We start from the raw sequence: 19,298 nt of genomic DNA, 5'->3' as shown, positions 1-19,298 counted from the left end.
TCCATTTCGAAGTGGGGAACGCGAAGACATCTGTTTACCCCTTTGAGGTCCCAGAATTGGCCTTGAAGTGCCGTCCTTCTTGGGAACTACGAAGTAAATGGAGTAGTAACGGCCCGAGCCGCGCCGATCGGCAGGGACGGGGGATATGGCCCCCAAGCTTTCCAGCCGACGGAAGGTGTCCAACATCGCTGCCCTCTTCCTGGGGCCTTGCAGGGCGAGACCAGGAACTCGTCCGCTGGGATGCGAGCAAAATCTAAACTCGTAGCCGTGTCTTATCACGTCGAGGACCCCACTGCCCGACGTCACCCTGGTCCACTCCTCGAAATATAAAGTTAACCGTGCCCCTACATTTGGGAAACGGCGTGCCGCAGCGCGACGAGAGGTGGACCGGCCTGAGTTCAATGCGAGGGGCTTGGACTCCGCCACCGACAGGGCCCCGCCTTGCTCCCCGTAACTTTTCCCACGAAAGGACTGCTGCCATTGAGTGTTCCGGGAAGAAGATGGTCTATACGAAGAGCCGGCGGATCTTTGAGGGCGCGATTTCCTGGGCCCCCGGAACCGGGCACTGGCCGGAAAGGAGGGCCCGCGCCCTGGCCCTATCCTCGGGCAGCTAGAATGCCCTGTTCTCTCCCAGAGAAACCATCAAATCATCCAACTCCTTGAAAGGTAACGAACCCAGGTGGGCTTTGGAAGATCCATCCGCTGCCCAGTTGCGTAGCCACAGGAGACGGCGCGCCGAAACTGCGGCTACTATGGACCTAGCAGAGGTGCGCAGCAGGTTGTGGAGGGCGTCAGCTCCATAAGCTATTGCCGCCTCCAATCTATCAGCCTGAGACGCCACCCTCCGCCAACAGGCCTGCATTCGCCTGAAGGACCTGGGCCCAGCGTAAACTAGCGCGCATGGTGAAGTTAGTGCAGATTGCTGCCCGCACCCCTAGGGCGGATACTCAAATATCTTCTTGAGCTGCACTACAAGCTTCCTGTCCTTGTATATCCCGAAGGGCCCGTCGCCCCCGTGACCGGGATAGTGGGCCTCTTCGTCACCGTGGAGACCGCTGAATCCACTTTGGAAGTTGCAGAAGCTCCAGCGCCTCCTCCGGGAGCGGGGTTAGAGCTTTATCCATGGCCTTGCTGACTATCAACCCTAATTCCGGGGTATCCCAGTCGCACTGGATCCATATTGCCTCCTGGCGGACCACCACTGGGAAGCCTCTATCCCCAGGTCCTGGAGAATGGCCGGGATGAATGGCGACAGTTCCTCTCTGCGGAACAGACGGACTACCTTGGGGTCATCCCCGTCCGCTGCCTGGGTACCTGTTCCCGCGCCGGGCTGGGCGGAGCCATCCGCCCCCGTCTCCTCAGCCCCCCTCGGGGGCTCCTCGAGACCACCAGTATCCGCCGTGGAGGAATCTTCTGGATCTGACTCCTGAGGTACGCTCCGGGGAAGCCGTTTCCCTCGCGCTGGCTCCTGGGCGAGCATCGCGGTCTTTTTCGCCTTGCGCTTACTCGGTGGGGCCTGGTTGGAGCCCTCCCCAGAGCCCCCCCCTCGGGAGCGCTTGCTGCGCTTGTACTTAAGTACCTTGCGCAGCAAGCCCGCGAAATCCTCAGAAAACGACCCGGATTGGAAGAATCGGCGTCGGAATCCCCCCGGGGCCGAAGCCCCTCCTCGGCGCCCCCCCTGCCGCGCCCCGCTGCGGGGATAACGCGGGAGGGAGAGCCGAATCGCCTGCCGCGGTCCGCGAGAATTCCTTGCCAGTGGCCAAAATGGCCGCCGCTCCCGCGCTGAGCGGGAAAATGTCCTGAGGCCTATTTACTGGCCTACCCCTCGCGGCGGCGAACGCGCGATCCGGGCCCGAGCCCCCCGCGATGCCCGGACGTTGTTCACCGTCCTGGATGCAGGCCGAGCAGAGGCCCTCCTGGAAAAAACGCGCGCGCGCGACCCACAGGCCTTGCCTGAAGAACCGCGCGGCAAGCCGGCGACCGCGGGAAGTAAAAAACTGAGGCGCGTCAAAATTAAAGAAAAAACTAATTCGGCGACCTCCCCTCTGCCTGCGGCGCCCCCCTGCGCGAAAACGACGGAGCAGCGACGCCGAAGCAACGGAGAGCCGGCCGCAACAAAATAAAAACAGAAAACTTTTTTTTTTTTTTTTTTTTTTTAAACGCTGACGCCGCTGTCCCGGGTCCTGGAGCCCTAGTCCTGCAGGGGTGAGTGAACCGGGCTCCCCGGTGTCACCCCTGACGCTGCCACTAGACCAGCCGGGTCCTCGACCCTGGCAGCGGCCTCAACCGGGGGAGGGTAGTCCCCTCAGGACCTCTCAACCCCCCTGGGAGGCAGGGCACCCGAGACTAAGGGATTAAAAGAAAACCCCAATTTGGTATATAAACAACTATGCCTAACAAAAAACCTAGCCCAAAAATTCAAACCTGACTAACACCAACACCAGAATCAGGTCAGGCAGGGCTGTGACTAGACCTGCACCATCTACTGGAGACAGAGTAAGACTGAGGGGCTGTGACTGGCACAGGGGCTTATATGGCTCCGCCCACAAGTTTTAGTCTGTCTCCATCTACTGGTGCGGAGTCACAACCCAGGTGTCCTGGACTGATCCTGGTACGTACAGGGAACGGCATATGCATGCTAAAATTAGTATAAATTCAACAGATTAGCCACTGTTGAAGATGGGCTGACTCCGCACCAGTAGATGGAGACAGACTAAAACTTGTGGGCGGAGCCATATAAGCCCCCTGTGCCAGTCACAGCCCCTCAGTCATACGTAATGTCAAAGTAGAAACCCAAAGGGCAACCATAGCTAACTAACAAAACTTGCCATTTAATCGGAAACAATTCCAACCCTGCGGAACCGGACTCCCCAACCGGGAGAGCGAACAAGCGGTAGCGCAAGGAAACAACGATGAGCGGACTCTCCGTCAGCGGGCGGGATCCTGGACTGATCCTTGGTACTACAGGAATGAAAATTATCAGGTAAGAAACTAATTTTCCTTTCCCTGTACGTACCAGGATCAGTCCAGGACACCTGGGATGTACCAGAGCCAACTTACCGAGGGTGGGAAGCAGAGAGTCCTGCTCGGAGTACCCTCTCTCCAAACCCTCCGACCTCAGCGGCCTGAACATCCAGACGGTAATGTCTGACGAAGGTATGCAACGACTGCCAGGTAGCCGCCCTACAATCTCTTGGGGCGACACCTGAGAAGACTCCGCCCAGGACGCAGCGTGAGACCTTGTCGAATGAGCCCGAAGACCCCACCGGCGGAGTCTTTCCCCGTACAAGTACGCTGAGCCTATGGCCTCTTAGAGCCAACGGGCGATCGTCGTGCGAGACGCTGCAGCCCCTTTCTTGGGACCAGAAAGGAGGACAAACAGATGATCCGTTTATCCGAAAAGGATTAGTGACCTCCAGATAGCGAAGGAGGGACCTCCTCACATCCAGCTTTCGTAAGTCTCTCGTCTTCGGATCCGACGACTCCCCGACCGCGAAAGCGGGAAGTTCAACGGATTGATTCAAATGAAAAGCCGAGACTACCTTCGGAAGAAAGAAGGGACCGTGCGCAGGAAACGCCTGTGGCGGAGAGTCGCAAGGACGGCTCCCTACATGACCACGCCTGCAATTCCGAGATACGGCGTGCCGAAGAAATCGCCACCAGAAACACGGTCTTCAACGTTGAGATCCTAGACAGTAGAGCGCTGCAAAAAGGCTCAAACGGTGCCGACATAAGGCAGAAAGAACCAATTAAGATTCCAAGCCGGACAGGAAGGACGCAAGGGAGGACGGAGATGCTTAGCCCCCCTTCAGGAAAACGGGCTATATCCGGGTGAAGAGCCAGAGGGATCCCCCCGACCTTCCCCCGCAAACAACCAAGTGCCACCACTTGGACCCGTAGGGAACTGCACGCCAAGCCTCTGGCCAGTCCCACCTGGAGGAAAGCCAGAATATCAGAGGACCGCAGCGGCGGTGGGATCCAAACCTCGCTTCATACACCAATCCTCAAAAACTACCCAGACCCTGACATAAGCAGGGAAGGAGACTGCTTCCGGGACCTCAGCAGCGTAGCAATAACCGCGTCCGAGTAACCTTTGCTCTTTAACCGATTCCTCTCAAAAGCATGCCGCGAGACAAAAGTGATCCACATCCTCCAAACAGACGGGGCCCTGATGAAGCAGCCCCGCGAAGCCGTGGAGACGAAGGGGAGCCTCCGCTGACAACTGAATGAGGTCTGCGAACCATGGACGGCGTGGCCACTCCGGTGCCACCATGATCACGTTGGATGGGTGCAATTCTACATGCCGCAGGATCTTGCCGATCAGTGGCCACGGGGGAAACACGTACAGCAGCACATCCGTCGGCCAAGGGAGCACCAGCGCATCGACGCCCTCTGCTCCCCGCTCTCGACGCCGACTGTAAAAAACGCGGAGCCTTCGCGTTGTGCCACGTGGCCATCGGATCCAAGTGGGGAACTCCCCACGTCCTGCAGAGGAGAAGAAACGCCTCGTCCGCCAGTTCCCACTCTCCAGGATCTAGACGATACCTGCTGAGAAATCCGCCTGCACGTTGTCGACCCCGGCAATGTGAGACACTGCTATGCTGCTGAGATGTTGTTCCGACCAGGCCATCAAAATTCTCACCTCTTCCGCCACCAGTGGACTTCTCGTCCCTCCTTGACGACTGATGTAGGCCACGGTGGTTGCGTTGTCTGACAGTACTCGGACCGCCTGTCCCCGCACCAAGGGTATGAAGGCTTGGAGAGCCAGACAGACCGCTCTGGTCTCGAGGTGGTTGATGGACCATTGAGCTTGCGACGCTGACCAACGACCTTGCACCGACTTCCCTAGGCAAACTGCTCCCCAGCCGGAGAGACTGGCATCCGTGGCCACCACCGTCCAGTCGGGAACGAGAAGGGATATGCCACAGGACAGATGACTTGGATCCAGCCACCAAAGAAGACTGGATCTCGCCGGACCCACAAGCGGGAGCAGTAGGTAGAAATCCTCTGAAACTGGTGTCCAACGGGACAGCAAAGAAGACTGCAATGGCCGCAGGTGAGCGAACGCCCAGGGTACCAACGCGAGCGTTGAAGCCATAGACCCCAGCACCGTCAGGTAATCGCAGACTCGTGGACGGCGAAGAGACAACAGACGCCGTACCTGAGATTGCAGTTTGCATATCCGATCTTGAGAGAGGATTACCCTGCCCCGTTTCGTGTCGAATAAGGCCCCCAGATATTCCAAGGACTGAGTGGGAGCCAAATAACTTTTGTTGTAATGGACCACCCAGCCTAGGGACTGCAAGAACTGGAGGACCCTGTCCACCGCCCATCGACACTGACTCTCTGACTTCGCCCGAATCAGCCAATCGTCTAGGTAAGGAAGAACTAGAAGACCTTCCCGTCGCAGCTGCGCCGCCACTACCACCATCACTTTCATGAATGTCCGAGGCGCCGTTGCAAGACCAAAAAGGAGCACCCGAAATTGGTAGTGCCTCCCCAGAACGCAGAACCTCAGAAACTGCTGGCACGATGGCTGAATGCCCACGTGAAGGTACGCCTCCTGTGAGATCCAGAGGAGTCAGAAATTCGCCCGGACGCACCGAAGCAATAACTGACCGAATCGTTTCCATTTCGAAGTGGGGAACGCGAAGACATCTGTTTACCCCTTTGAGGTCCAGAATTGGCCTTGAAGTGCCGTCCTTCTTGGGAACTACGAAGTAAATGGAGTAACGGCCCGAGCCGCGCCGATCGGCAGGGACGGGGGATATGGCCCCCAAGCTTTCCAGCCGACGGAAGGTGTCCAACATCGCTGCCCTCTTCCTGGGGCCTTGCAGGGCGAGACCAGGAACTCGTCCGCTGGGATGCGAGCAAAATCTAACTCGTAGCCGTGTCTTATCACGTCGAGGACCCACTGGCCCGACGTCACCCTGGTCCACTCCTCGAAATATAAAGTTAACCGTGCCCCTACATTTGGAACGGCGTGCCGCAGGCGCGACGAGAGGTGGACCGGCCGGAGTTCAATGCGAGGGCTTGGACTCCGCACCCGACAGGGCCCCGCCTTGCTCCCCGTAACTTTTCCCACGAAAGGACTGCTGCCATTGAGTGTTCCGGGAAGAAGATGGTCTATACGAAGAGCCGGCGGATCTTTGAGGGCGCGATTTCCTGGGCCCCCGGAACCGGGCACTGGCCGGAAAGGAGGGCCGCGCCCTGGCCCTATCCTCGGGCAGCTAGAATGCCCTGTTCTCTCCCAGAGAAACCATCAAATCATCCAACTCCTTGAAAGGTAACGAACCCAGGTGGGCTTTGGAAGAGCCATCCGCTGCCCAGTTGCGTAGCCACAGGAGACGGCGCGCCGAAACTGCGGCTACTATGGACCTAGCAGAGGTGCGCAGCAGGTTGTGGAGGGCGTCAGCTCCATAAGCTATTGCCGCCTCCAATCTATCAGCCTGAGACGCCACCTCCGCCAACAGGCCTGCATTCGCCTGAAGGACCTGGGCCCAGCGTAAACTAGCGCGCATGGTGAAGTTAGTGCAGATTGCTGCCCGCACCCCTAGGGCGGATACCTCAAATATCTTCTTGAGCTGCACTACAAGCTTCCTGTCTTGTATATCCCGAAGGGCCGTCGCCCCCGTGACCGGGATAGTGGGCCTCTTCGTCACCGTGGAGACCGCTGAATCCACCTTTGGAAGTTGCAGAAGCTCCAGCGCCTCCTCCGGGAGCGGGGTAGAGCTTATCCATGGCCTTGCTGACTATCAACCCTAATTCCGGGGTATCCCAGTCGCACTGGATCCATATTGACCTCCTGGCGGACCACCACTGGGGAAGCCTCTATCCCCAGGTCCTGGAGAATGGCCGGGATGAATGGCGACAGTTCCTCTCTGCGGAACAGACGGACTACCTTGGGGTCATCCCCGTCCGCTGCCTGGGTACCTGCTACCGCGCCGGGCTGGGCGGAGCCATCCGCCCCCGTCTCCTCAGCCCCCCTCGGGGGTTCCTCGAGACCACCAGTATCCGCCGTGGAGGAATCTTCTGGATCTGACTCCTGAGGTACGCTCCGGGGAAGCCGTTTCCCTCGCGCTGGCTCCTGGGCGAGCATCGCGGTCTTTTTCGCCTTGCGCTTACTCGGTGGGGCCTGGTTGGAGCCCTCCCCAGAGCCCCCCCCCTCGGGAGCGCTTGCTGCGCTTGTACATAAGTACCTTGCGCAGCAAGCCCGCGAAATCCTCAGAGAAACGACCCGGATTTGGAAGAATCGGCGCCGGAATCCCCCCGGGGCTGAAGCCCCTCCTCGGCGCCCCCTCCTGCCGCGCCCCGCTGCGGGGATAACGCGGGAGGGAGAGCCGAATCGCCTGCCGCGGTCCGCGAGAATTCCTTGCCAGTGGCCAAAATGGCCGCCGCTCCCGCGCTGAGCAGGAAAATGTCCTGAGGCCTATTTATTGAGCCTACCCCTCGCGGCGGCGAACGCACGATCCGGGCCCGAGCCCCCCGCGATGCCCTGGACGTTGGTTCACCGTCCTGGATGCAGGCCGAGCAGAGGCCCTCCTGGAAAAAACACGCGCGTGCGCGCGCCGACCCACAGGCCTTGCCTGAAGAACCGCGCGGCAAGCCGGCGACCGCGGGAAGTAAAAAACTGAGGCGCGTCAAAATTAAAGAAAAAACTAATTCGGCGACCTCCCCTCTCGCCTGCGGCGCCCCCCTGCGCGAAAACGACGGAGCAGCGACGCCGAAGCAACGGAGAGCCGGCCGCAACAAAATAAAAACAGAAAACTTTTTTTTTTTTTTTTTTTTTTTTTAAACGCTGACGCCGCTGTCCCGGGTCCTGGAGCCCTAGTCCTGCAGGGGTGAGTGAACCGGGCTCCCCGGTGTCACCCCTGACGCTGCCACTAGACCAGCCGGGTCCTCGACCCTGGCAGCGGCCTCAACCGGGGGAGGGTAGTCCCCTCAGGACCTCTCAACCCCCCTGGGAGGCAGGGCACCCGAGACTAAGGGATTAAAAGAAAACCCCAATTTGGTATATAAAACAACTATGCCTAACAAAAAACCTAGCCCAAAAATTCAAACCTGACTAACACCAACACCAGAATCAGGTCAGGCAGGGCTGTGACTAGACCTGCACCATCTACTGGAGACAGAGTAAGACTGAGGGGCTGTGACTGGCACAGGGGCTTATATGGCTCCGCCCACAAGTTTTAGTCTGTCTCCATCTACTGGTGCGGAGTCACAACCCAGGTGTCCTGGACTGATCCTGGTACGTACAGGGAACGGCATATGCATGCTAAAATTAGTATAAATTCAACAGATTAGCCACTGTTGAAGATGGGCTGATGGGCTCCACAGACCGTGGATCCAACTCAGCATGACACTTATGGTCCCAATTGTTAACCATGCCTGTCATGCTAACCTTCAAGCTCAGACTGGCTCAACAGTCAACATTTTGATCTAAAATTCATGGCTTTATTTAAGAGTCTTTACAAAGTGAGGAAGCTTAGGAGGTGAATAACTGTGGTGGCATAATTCCTCTCGAACGCAAGGAGAAAGAGGACTCTCTTTAATGGTAGAGTTTCAGTCCACTGATGGAAATGAATAGAGAGCAGAAGTGAAAGTGGAAAACGAGTGTGGGTGCTCTCTCTCTCTCAGGTTCCTATTCTTCTCCCTCCCTCTTTCCTCCCAGGCTCCTCTTTTTTCCCCCTCCTCGCCTACTTTACACCTCTCCTGAACCTTCACTCTTTTCTCTTTCAGATGTTGCTTCCCCCCACCCCGTTTCTCTCCTCCCTATCTTCCTCCAGTTCCCCAGATTCTTCTCCTGTCCGCTTCCCTCTATTTGAGGTCCCCTCCCTGGCTGCTCCCACCCCTTCCCTCATCCATTTTCTCTCCAGTCAGGAAGCATTAGGGGCGCAGGAATGGAGCAACCACCAGGTTCAGAAATGGACGTTCCCCCATGTCCTCATGCCACTGCCTTTGATGCGACAGAGCAATGGGTCCAACAGGGAGGAAGTAGAAGAAGAGCAGGACTAGGGGAAAAGGAAAAAGGGAAAGCAAACTCGTCAGAGGAGTGGAAAACGAGAAGAGGAAAAAACCAATTGCTGCAGTGGCAGGAAGAATCCACTTGGCCATAACCATTCTTCTTTCTCCTCCCTTACACTAGCTTGGGGTGTGAAAACTGCCAACCCACTTGAAACCCTGCTGGGAAGAAATCTAAGATTGGAGAAATATGGAGACAGTTAAATGGGACACAACATGTGAGCCTTGGGTGGCGATCAAGAGCTTAGTTTCAGGAGAAGCTGGTTCCTTCTAAAGCAAGTGTGGATGAATAGCAGGTACAAAGCGAAACAAAGATAAGAGCTGCTGACCTGCCTCTAAAAAGACAGCCGAGAAGTCCAATGGCCATAGGCGCAGGTAGCCATCCTCGGATCCTGTGGCACAGAAGGTGCCGGAAATGCTGATGCTGTTTATTGCAATCCCAGGACCTGAAAGGTAATGTCAATCAGTTACCACATCTGTACTGAGAGCAATCCAGCAATGGATGTTCGATAAGTTAGCCCTACATGTAAATAAAACGAACATATAATTCTCAGTAGAGTATCCAACCTCTTTTAGATTTCAAGGTGCGTACAAAAATTTGGAATTCAGCTTGAATCAGATTTGTCGCTTAAAGATCAAATAAAAAATGTAGCAACTAGTGCATTCAATAAACTCCATGTTTGCAATTTAAAACCATATCTAACTATGCATGACTTTAGGACCATAATTCAATCACTGGTACTGTCAAAACTAGATTACTGTAATTCTCTGTATGTAGGCCTTCCAGCCTTCAAATTGAAATGTCTCCAGGCAGTTCAGAATGCCACAGCTAGGCTAATAACACATCACTTCTATTTTATTCACCCTACATTGTATCCGCCAATATATTGGGAGCCAATTTAAAATTGAAACATTGGTCCACCGTGTGCTTAGTTGTAATACACTATTGTGCATAAGTAATCTCTTGAATATATACCTGCCTTCAAGAGCTTTAAGATCTGCTATTAGATGTTCCATCAGCTCGTTTTGTACAACTGGATGAGACTAGAGAGAACATTCTATGCTGCAAGCCTGGTTCTCCGGAATAATTTACACAGCGAAATTCGCTTAATTACCTGTTATTCCACCTTCAGAAAACAATTCATTTTTCAAAGGCATTGAGCAGTTTATTATCTTGTTATAGTTTGTTCAGTGTTATTCAGTAAATTTAATTTTTTAATTTTATGATTTTTTTTTAAATATGTAAGTAATGTTTTAATTTTATTTTATACTTTTTGAATATGTACGTTTTGTAGTAATTCATCAAGAACTTCGGATTGTGAGAACTATACATTTTTAAATAAAACAGTAAAATTGGTTCTTACCTGCTAATTTTTGCTCCTGTAATATCACAGATCAGTGCAGCCTCCTGGGTTTTGCCTCCCTGCCAGCAGATGGAGACAGAGAAAATTTTACAGACACTGCTAATTAATCTAGTGTGCCACCTGCATTCCCTCAGTATTGACCTGTACCCAAGCCAAGATGATAACGACATTAAAAAAAGCTTTTACAGTAAACTCCCCCAACAAACCGGAGGATGGGGATGCCGTAAACAACTGGAGACACCATCCCTGAAACTAATGCAAATAAAGAGCATGGAAAACGCGGACAACCACCAACAACTCTGTATTATATACAAACCATATAAATGAACGGTCGACTCTCCCACTGTCAATGGGCAGGTCTCTGGACTGATCTGTGGTACTACAGGAATGAAAATTAGCATTTGAAAGAACCAATTTTCCTTTCCCTGTGTGCACCCAGATCAGTCCAGACTCCTGGGATATACCTAAGCTCCCCTACAATGGATGGGACCTAGAAAGTTCCGCTCAAAGAACACTCTCACCAAAGGCCATGGGAACCAGAACCCCAACATCCCAGCAATAGTGTGCAGCAAAAGGGTGCATCTTCCAAGTAGCCTTTCTGCATATCTCCTGCGGAGACACCTGCTGAGCCTTAGCCCAGTAGTTCACCTGACAACGCGCCGAGTGAGCCTTCAAATTCTCAGGCACCAGCCAACCTTCTGATATATGTTGAACCAATTGCCTCCTTAAACCAACATACAATTTTAGCCAGAGAAGCCTGACACCCCTTCTTTGGGCTATTCCACATAACTAAGAGGTGATCTGATCTACAAAATTCTTTAGTAACCTTCAGATACCTCAATAATTAACGCCTCACAACCAATGTAACCCCAATATTTAAAAAAGGCTCCAGGGGTGATCTGGGTAACTATAGACCAGTGAGCCTGACTTCGGTGCCGGGAAAAATAGTGGAAACTATTCTCAAGATCAAAATCGTAGAGCATAAAGAAAGACATGATTTAATGGGACACAGTCAACATGGATTTACCCAAGGGAAGTCTTGCCTAACAAATCTGCTTCATTTTTTTGAAGGGGTTAATAAACATGTGGATAAAGGTGAACCGGTAGATGTAGTGTATTTGGATTTCCAGAAGGCGTTTGACAAAGTCCCTCATGAGAGGCTTCTACGAAAACTAAAAAGTCATGGGATAGGAGGCGATGTCCTTTCGTGGATTACAAACTGGTTAAAAGACAGGAAACAGAGAGTAGGATTAAATGGTCAATTTTCTCAGTGGAAAAGAGAAAACAGTGGAGTGCCTCAGGGATCTGTACTTGGACTGGTGCTTTTCAATATATATATATATATAAATGATCTGGAAAGGAATATGACGAGTGAGGTTATCAAATTTGCGGATGATAAAAAATTATTCAGAGTAGTTAAATCACAAGCAGACTGTGATACATTACAGGAGGACCTTGCAAGACTAGAAGATTGGGCATCCAAATGGCAGATGAAATTTAATGTGGACAAGTGCAAGGTGTTGCATATAGGGAAAAATAACCCTTGCTGTAGTTACACGATGTTAGGTTTCATATTAAGAGCTACCACCCAGGAAAAAGATCTAGGCATCATAGTGGATAATACTTTAAAATTGTCGGCTCAGTGTGCTGCAGCAGTCAAAAAAGCAAACAGAATGTTAGGAATTATTAGGAAGGGAATGGTTAATAAAACGGAAAATGTCATAATGCCTCTATATCGCTCCATAGTGAGACATAAGAACATAAGAAAATGCCATACTGGGTCAGACCAAGGGTCCATCAAGCCCAGCATCCTGTTTCCAACAGTGGCCAATCCAGGCCATAAGAACCTGGCAAGTACCCAAAAACTAAGTCTTGAATACTGTGTACAACTCTGGTCACCGCATCTCAAAAAAGATATAGTTGTGATGGAGAAGGTACAGAGAAGGGCAACCAAAATGATAAAGGGGATGGAGCAGCTCCCCTATGAGGAAAGGCTGAAGAGGTTAGGGATGTTCAGCTTGGAGAAGAGATGGCTGAGGGGGATATGATAGAGGTCTTTAAGATCATGAGAGGTCTTGAACGAGTAGATGTGACTCGGTTATTTACACTTTCGAATAATAGAAGGACTAGGGGGCATGCCTTGAACTTAGCAAGTAGCACATTTAAGACTAATTGGAGAAAATTCTTTTTCACTCAACGCACAATCAAGCTCTGGAATTTGTTGCCAGAAGATGTGGTTAGTGCAATTAGTGTAGCTGGGTTCAAAAAAGGTTTGGATAGGTTCTTGGAGGAGAAGTCCATTAGCTGCTATTAATCAAGTTGACTTAGGGAATAGCCACTGCTATTAATTGCATCAGTAGCCGGAAGCTCAATAGTCTGATTAACATGAAAGGCAGAGACCACCTTTGGTACAAAAGAGGGAACCGTACGCGACGTAATCCCGGAATCAGATATTTGAAGAAATGGATCCCTACACGACAAGGCTTGCAATTCTAAAATTCTCCTGGTGGAACAAATGGCCACCAGGAACACTACCTTGAGAGTCAGATCTTTAAGGGTCGCTCTCCTAATTGGTTCAAATGGAGCATCGCACAATACCCGCAGAACCAGATTAAGGTTCCAAGGAGGACATACTTTCCACACCGGAGGACGCAAATTTTTAACTCCCCAAAGAAACCTCTGTACGTCCGGATGTGACGACAAGGAATAACCCTCAAGCTTGCCTGGTAAGCAGGCTAAGGGAAAAAAGCAAGACCTTTAGCTAAACCCTCTTGTAGAAAAGACAAGACTTGAGAAGTCAAGGCCTGAAGCACAAGAATCCCTCGGTCAGTACACCAAGCTTCAAACACTTTCCATACCCGAACATATGAAAGGGAAGTAGATTGCCGCCAGGCCTGTAAAAGCGTAGTGATCACTGGATCTGGATATCCTCTCCACCTCAAACGACGCCTCTCAAAAGCCAAGCCGCTAGACAAAAGCGATCTGCCTAGTCGGAAACTACGGGACCTTGACGAATATGTTCCGGGACATGACTCAGGCACAACTGACCATCCACTGCTAGATTGACTAGATCTGCGAACCACGGTCGTTGCGGCCATTCTGGAGCCACTAAGATCACCTTCCCAGGGTGCTTCTCTATTCTGTGCAATACTTTTCCTACCAGCGGCCATGGTGGGAACACATACAGCAAGACTTTCGGAGGCCAAGGCACAACTAGAGCGTCGACTCCCTCAGCCCCCTACTCCCTCCTGCGACTGAAGAATGGAGGAGCTTTTGCATTGAGCCGAGTTGCCATCAAATCGACGTGGGGACGGCCTCACCTTATCTGGATGAGCCGCATCGCGGACTCCGCCAACTCCCACTCGCCTGGATCTAAGGTCTGACGACTGAGGAAATCGGCCTGAACTTTGTCGACACCTGCGATATGAGAGGCCGCTAGCTGAACCAAGTATCGTTCTGCCCATTGAAACAACTCTTGCGCTTCCATTGCCCCCCTGGCTCTTGGTCCCGCCCTGACGATTGATGTATGCAACCATTGTGGCGTTGTCCGACAGAACCCTGACCGAATGACCCTGAACGAGGGGGAGAAAGGTTTGAAGTGCCAGCTGCACTGCCCTGGTCTCCAACCGATTGACTGGCCACGAGGCTCTAAAGCATAACAGTCTCTTATCACTGAGAGGACCCACTGATCCTGCGTGATTTTGGTCCAGAAAATGGCGGCGTGCGCGAATCAGCATCCAAAATGGCCGCCGCTCCAGTCTTGAGGGAGCTGGCAGACTGGGGGGCAGTAGGAGCCTGCAAAAATGGCCCAATCGTGGCAGCTGTGCTCTTACAGAGGCGCCGGCGTTTGGCAACTCCTGGGAGGAGGGAAGGCCTTCCCCCCCGCCCCCCCGAAACTCCCCATAAAAATCCGCCAGCCGGCCCCCTAGATAGGGAATGGTGGAGTGAACCGGCCTCGCTTCATTGGGAGGACTTGACCGCTGCTGCTCCCCCCACCGTGGGAGCTCTAAAAAGTCATTGCCTCATGGTTGCTGAAAAGGCTTTTGTGACTGCACCCCTACGGGCCCTCTGGAAGGATGAGACCATCTGGCGTCCCTGAAGCAGGACCTGGATTGAAACACCTGGCGATTCCTTGACTTGTCCTCCGGCAGCTTGTGTACCTTTGTCTCACTCAGCTACTTGATGAACTGTTCTAGCTGCTGTCCAAACAAGAGATGACCCTTGAAAGGCAAAGAACCTAACCGGGCCTTAGAAGAAACATCCGCCGACCAGTGACGGAGCCAACTTAACTGTCTGGCTGCGACCGCCAAATTCATGACATGCGAGAGCGAACGTACCAAGTTGTACAGCGCATCCGCTACATACGCGACCGAGGCCTCTAAGCGATCTGCATCTGACGTGTCAGGACCAGGAGGTGCCTCCTGAAAATTCTGCACCCATCTCAGACATGCTCTCTGCATAAAGCCGGAGCACACGGCAGCCCGGAGCCCCAAGGCTGCACTCCTCTTAAGGTGAAGCTCCAAATTTTGGTCCTGGACATCCTTGAGGGCAGCGCCCCTTCCACAGGAATCATAGTCTTCTTAGTGACCGTGGAAACTGCCGCATTAACCTGTGGAAGTGCAAAAAGCTCCAAGGTTTGCTCCTGCAAAGGGTAGAGCTTGGCCATAGCCCCACCTACCCTCAAACCGGAGTCCGGGGAATACCATTCATGCTCAATCAACTGCCACACCGACTTATGATACAGGAAGGCGGAGCACGAAGACTGTCCAGAACGGGGTCCGCACCATCCAACTCCGGAATCTCCTGAGGGGGTTTTAAACCCAGCTCCTCAAGGACCTGCGGATGCAGAGGTGCCAGCTCCTCCCTCCGGAACAACCAGAGAATCTTGGGATCATCCCCTTCTTCCACCGACAGCATTCCTGTGTCATCTCCGTGGTCCGGATCCGGAAAAACAAGATCAGGCGCTGAAAAGCTCGACTCTGCACCAGCCAGAGGGGCCGGGACCTGCAAGCCCCCTGGTGCCCCAACGGAGTTAGGCCCAACGGGAATGCCCGAGCCCTGCGGCCCCCGTCCCGGAACTTGGAAGCTGCAGACCCGGACCCTGAGGGGCCAAAGGCCTAGGAGACCCTCCTAAACCATCCTGCTGCGCGCCAGGTAAGCCTGGTGCAACAGGAGAATGAAATCCGGGGAAAAGGGACGCGAACCTGGAGGCAAATTGGGGATCTGGTCTCCCCCCGGCCCCTGAGGTAAGGGACCTGGAGAACCTGCCCCTCTGGCGAGCCCCTGCGCATCGGGGGGTGGGGGGTCGGGATGGATGGGGTAGAGCCACGGAGGAGAATTCCCCTACCCTTCAGAAAATGACGGCGCGTGCGAATCAGCAACCAAAATGGCCGCCGCTCCCGTCTCGAGGAAGCCGGCAGCAGGAGCCTGCAAAAATGGCCCGATCGTGGCAGCCGCGCTCTTACAGAGGCGCCAGCGTTTGGCAACTCCTGGGAGGAGGGAGGGCCCTTCCCCCCTCCAAAACGCACCCGGAACAGAGGCCCGATCGACTTAGGCGCGCCGGAACCGCCCCCACACGCACGGCACGCCGAGCCGCTAACCACGCCGGTAAGCACAAAAATTAAAATAAACTACAAAAAAAAAATCAAAGAAAAAAGGAAAAGTGCCGGTACAAACCGCGGGCGGGGGGAGTCACCCCGGAGCCTTACAGTCAGCCGACTTCCTTCTTGGTTTAAAACTTTTTTTTTTTTTTTTTTGTTTTTCAACTTTAAAAAGTTAACAAAAAAGACAGAGCTTCTCTCCCAGAGCTGAAAGGAGCTGTCCAGCTCAAAACAGCTGCTGAAGTAAAAGGGGAGAAAATCTCTGACCAAAAAAGAAGGGCTGCACGGCCGGCCTCGTGAGGGGAGGGATCTGGACCACCAGATTTACATCCCATGGAACAACTTGGACCTCGACCGGTCCACCTCAACTGAGCAGAGAATGGTTCCCCCCAAGGAACCAGTCCCCTGGGAGGAAGGCTCACCCGAAAGAGAAAAAAATCTAGAAAGAAAAAACAGCAAGGGTAAAAAGAAAAGCCCTGCAGGTTAATGCACCAGCCATCTGCTGGAGACAGAGAAATACTGGGCTACTGCAGGTGGCACCAGGGCTTTTCAAGCAGTGTCAGCGAGGCTTTTCTCTGTCTCCATCTGCTGGCAGGGATGAATAAACCCAGGAGTCTGGACTGATCCGGGTACATACAGGGAGCTAACAACCTGGTTGTCTCAACTTAGAGTTTTCTAACTTCTTAGAAACTATCACCACACTTTCTATAGATTTAAATAAAACTATTTTACTTGGCGACTTTAATTTACACATCATTAACCCCTCTATAACTACAAATTCTTTTCTAGATTCTATGGCCGGCTTTGGCTGGGAGCAACTCATAAATACTCCTACACATATTAAAGGTCAAATACTAGACCTAGTATTCTTTAACCCCTCCTTCCACTTTCCTAACTGGAATAACATTACAGCTGTTCCTATTCCCTGGTCAGATCATTACAGAATCCACTTCTCCCTTAGCATTAATAATAGCAAAAACACACCTCCAAAGAAACAGTTGACAGTACACAAAAGGAAATTCATTACTACCGATACCTTCGTAGAAACAGTTTCTCCAAACCTACCTACCATCTTATCATCTAATATAAATGATACTGTAATATCTTGGAACACCGTGATCACAAACGCCTTAAATGATATAGCCCCTTTTAAGTTAACAAAATGTAACAATAGAAAGAAAGCCAATGCCCCTTGGTACACAAAATCCCTACACACTCTCAAAACTCTCCTCAGGAAATTAGAACGAAAATGGCGAATCACTAGAACCACTGAAACAAAAAACGCATACCGTTGCACTTTACGCCGTTATAACAAAGAAATAAACTTGGCAAAAAAACTTCATTACGCAAATATCATTTCTAGAGCCAATGGTAATCCCAATGCATTGTTCAATATTGTAAAATCCCTCACCACTTCCCACAACGAAAATGTCATAGACTCTGACGTTAACTTTTGCAATAAAATAGCCAAACATTTTGAAACAAAGGTATCCAATATCTCAAAGGAATTCTCTAATCTGCCCTACCCTACACAGGGAAAGGTAGACCTCAACCACACTTGGTCACAATTTTCCCCTGTTCTAGAAAGCTCCATTCTCAATATCGTAAGTAAGCACAAACCTTCTAACTCGCCTTACAATCCATGCTCTGGAACCTTCTTCAAAGCTCTCAAACAAGAGGCTTGCTTTTTTCTCTGCCTTCTGGTTAACCAATCCTTAGAAACCGGAGCATTCCCCCACACCTTGAAAAAGACCTCTATATTACCTATTTTAAAATCAAAAGCTAAAGATACAACAGACCTTAACAATTACAGACCAATTGCTTCTCTCACTTCCCTGGCAAAACTAATAGAATCTGCAGTACTACATCAGTTAACTGATTTTCTCTCAGAGCACAATATTCTTCATATTAATCAACATGGATTTAGAAAGGGACATTCTACAGAAACACTTTTACTATCTTTTGACACTTTCTTCCGCGCTTTCGACTCATATACAGATTACATTATAGTTTTTTTTAGATATTTCTTCTGCTTTCGATACAGTGGATCATCAAATTCTCATTTCAGGTCTAAAATCTATAGGCATTACAGGAACAGTTTTGAATTGGTTCTCATCATTCCTCTCAGACCGTCCCCAACAAGTTAATTACAATCAGTACTCTTCCACCCCTTATACCATTAATTCCGGCGTCCCTCAAGGCTCATCATTATCCCCCATTCTGTTTAATATATACCTCCTTCCGTTATGTAACATTCTATCTTCTCTCAATTTACAATTCAAAATCTACGCAGACGATATCCAGTTTTTCGTCCCATATAAAACATCTTGGTCAGCAACACTATCCATGGTCTCTCTCTACTTATCTACCATAAACTCCTGGCTCTCCCATAACCGGCTAAAATTAAACTCTTCAAAAACTGAAATTATACATTTATCCTCTATCTCAGACTCTTCAATAGGTCCACCACCACAACTGTCAATAAACACCACCACTATTCCCATAACACGTCATGCCACAAACCTAGGAATAATCATAAACTCAGATCTCTCCATGAAACAACATATCTCCTCACTCACTAAAAAATCTTTTTACAAACTACGGCTTTTAAAACATCTTCGACCATTACTTTTCTACCGTGATTACAGAACTATTCTTCAATCCCTAGTCTTTTCCGGACTCGATTATTGCAATGCACTCTATCTAGGACTACCAGATTCCTCACTATACCCCCTTCAACTGATCCAAAATAGTGCAGCCCGAATACTAACTAGGACTCCTTTACACTACCACATCACTCCGATTCTGCAATCATTACACTGGCTCCCCATAAAGTTTAGGATAAAATACAAAATTCTTTCCACTATCCATGGTTTAATTCACAATCCAACTTCCACTTGGCTCTGTTCATTATTACGGATCTACAAACCTGCATGACATTTAAGATCACTTACTCAAAATCTCCTAGATATTCCCTCATCCAAACAAGCCAGACTAGATGTTACCAGAAAGAAAGCTTTCTCGGTAGCCGGTCCTATCCTATGGAATTCACTTCCAAATCCTCTCCGGTCAATATCAAATCCTTCTCATTTCAAAAAATCACTCAAAACCCATTTGTTCCAACTCGCATTTCAAACACTTACTCAAAATCAAACATAATACTCATCACACTCTTTCGACTCATCCACCTTACTTATTCCACTCTCCCCCTTCCATTCCCTCCACCACTTTTTATTCCTTTTCGGTTAGTTATGTCATCAATTTTCTTCTTATGCCCCTCCCTCCCCTTCCCCGGCAATAGTAAGTCCCATGG

The 19,298-nt window shown here is 51.1% G+C and overlaps 1 protein-coding gene across 3 annotated transcripts in view; it reads right to left on the bottom strand.

The window, feature by feature from the left end:
• Positions 1 to 19,298, bottom strand: part of WDR90 (WD repeat domain 90) — a 206,217-nt gene that overhangs the window by 112,590 nt on the left and 74,329 nt on the right. For all 3 annotated transcript variants that reach the window (XM_029576135.1, XM_029576134.1, XM_029576136.1), the window contains one exon: positions 9,351 to 9,467. In XM_029576135.1, coding sequence (XP_029431995.1) covers positions 9,351 to 9,467 — 117 coding nt within the window. The remainder of the gene's footprint in view (positions 1 to 9,350; positions 9,468 to 19,298) is intronic.

This window comes from Rhinatrema bivittatum, chromosome 14, assembly GCF_901001135.1.
Source record: "Rhinatrema bivittatum chromosome 14, aRhiBiv1.1, whole genome shotgun sequence".
In the NCBI taxonomy this organism is placed as follows: domain Eukaryota; kingdom Metazoa; phylum Chordata; class Amphibia; order Gymnophiona; family Rhinatrematidae; genus Rhinatrema; species Rhinatrema bivittatum.
Note: the sequence above shows the minus strand (reverse complement) of the source record. Positions and strands in the feature narration are given on the sequence as shown.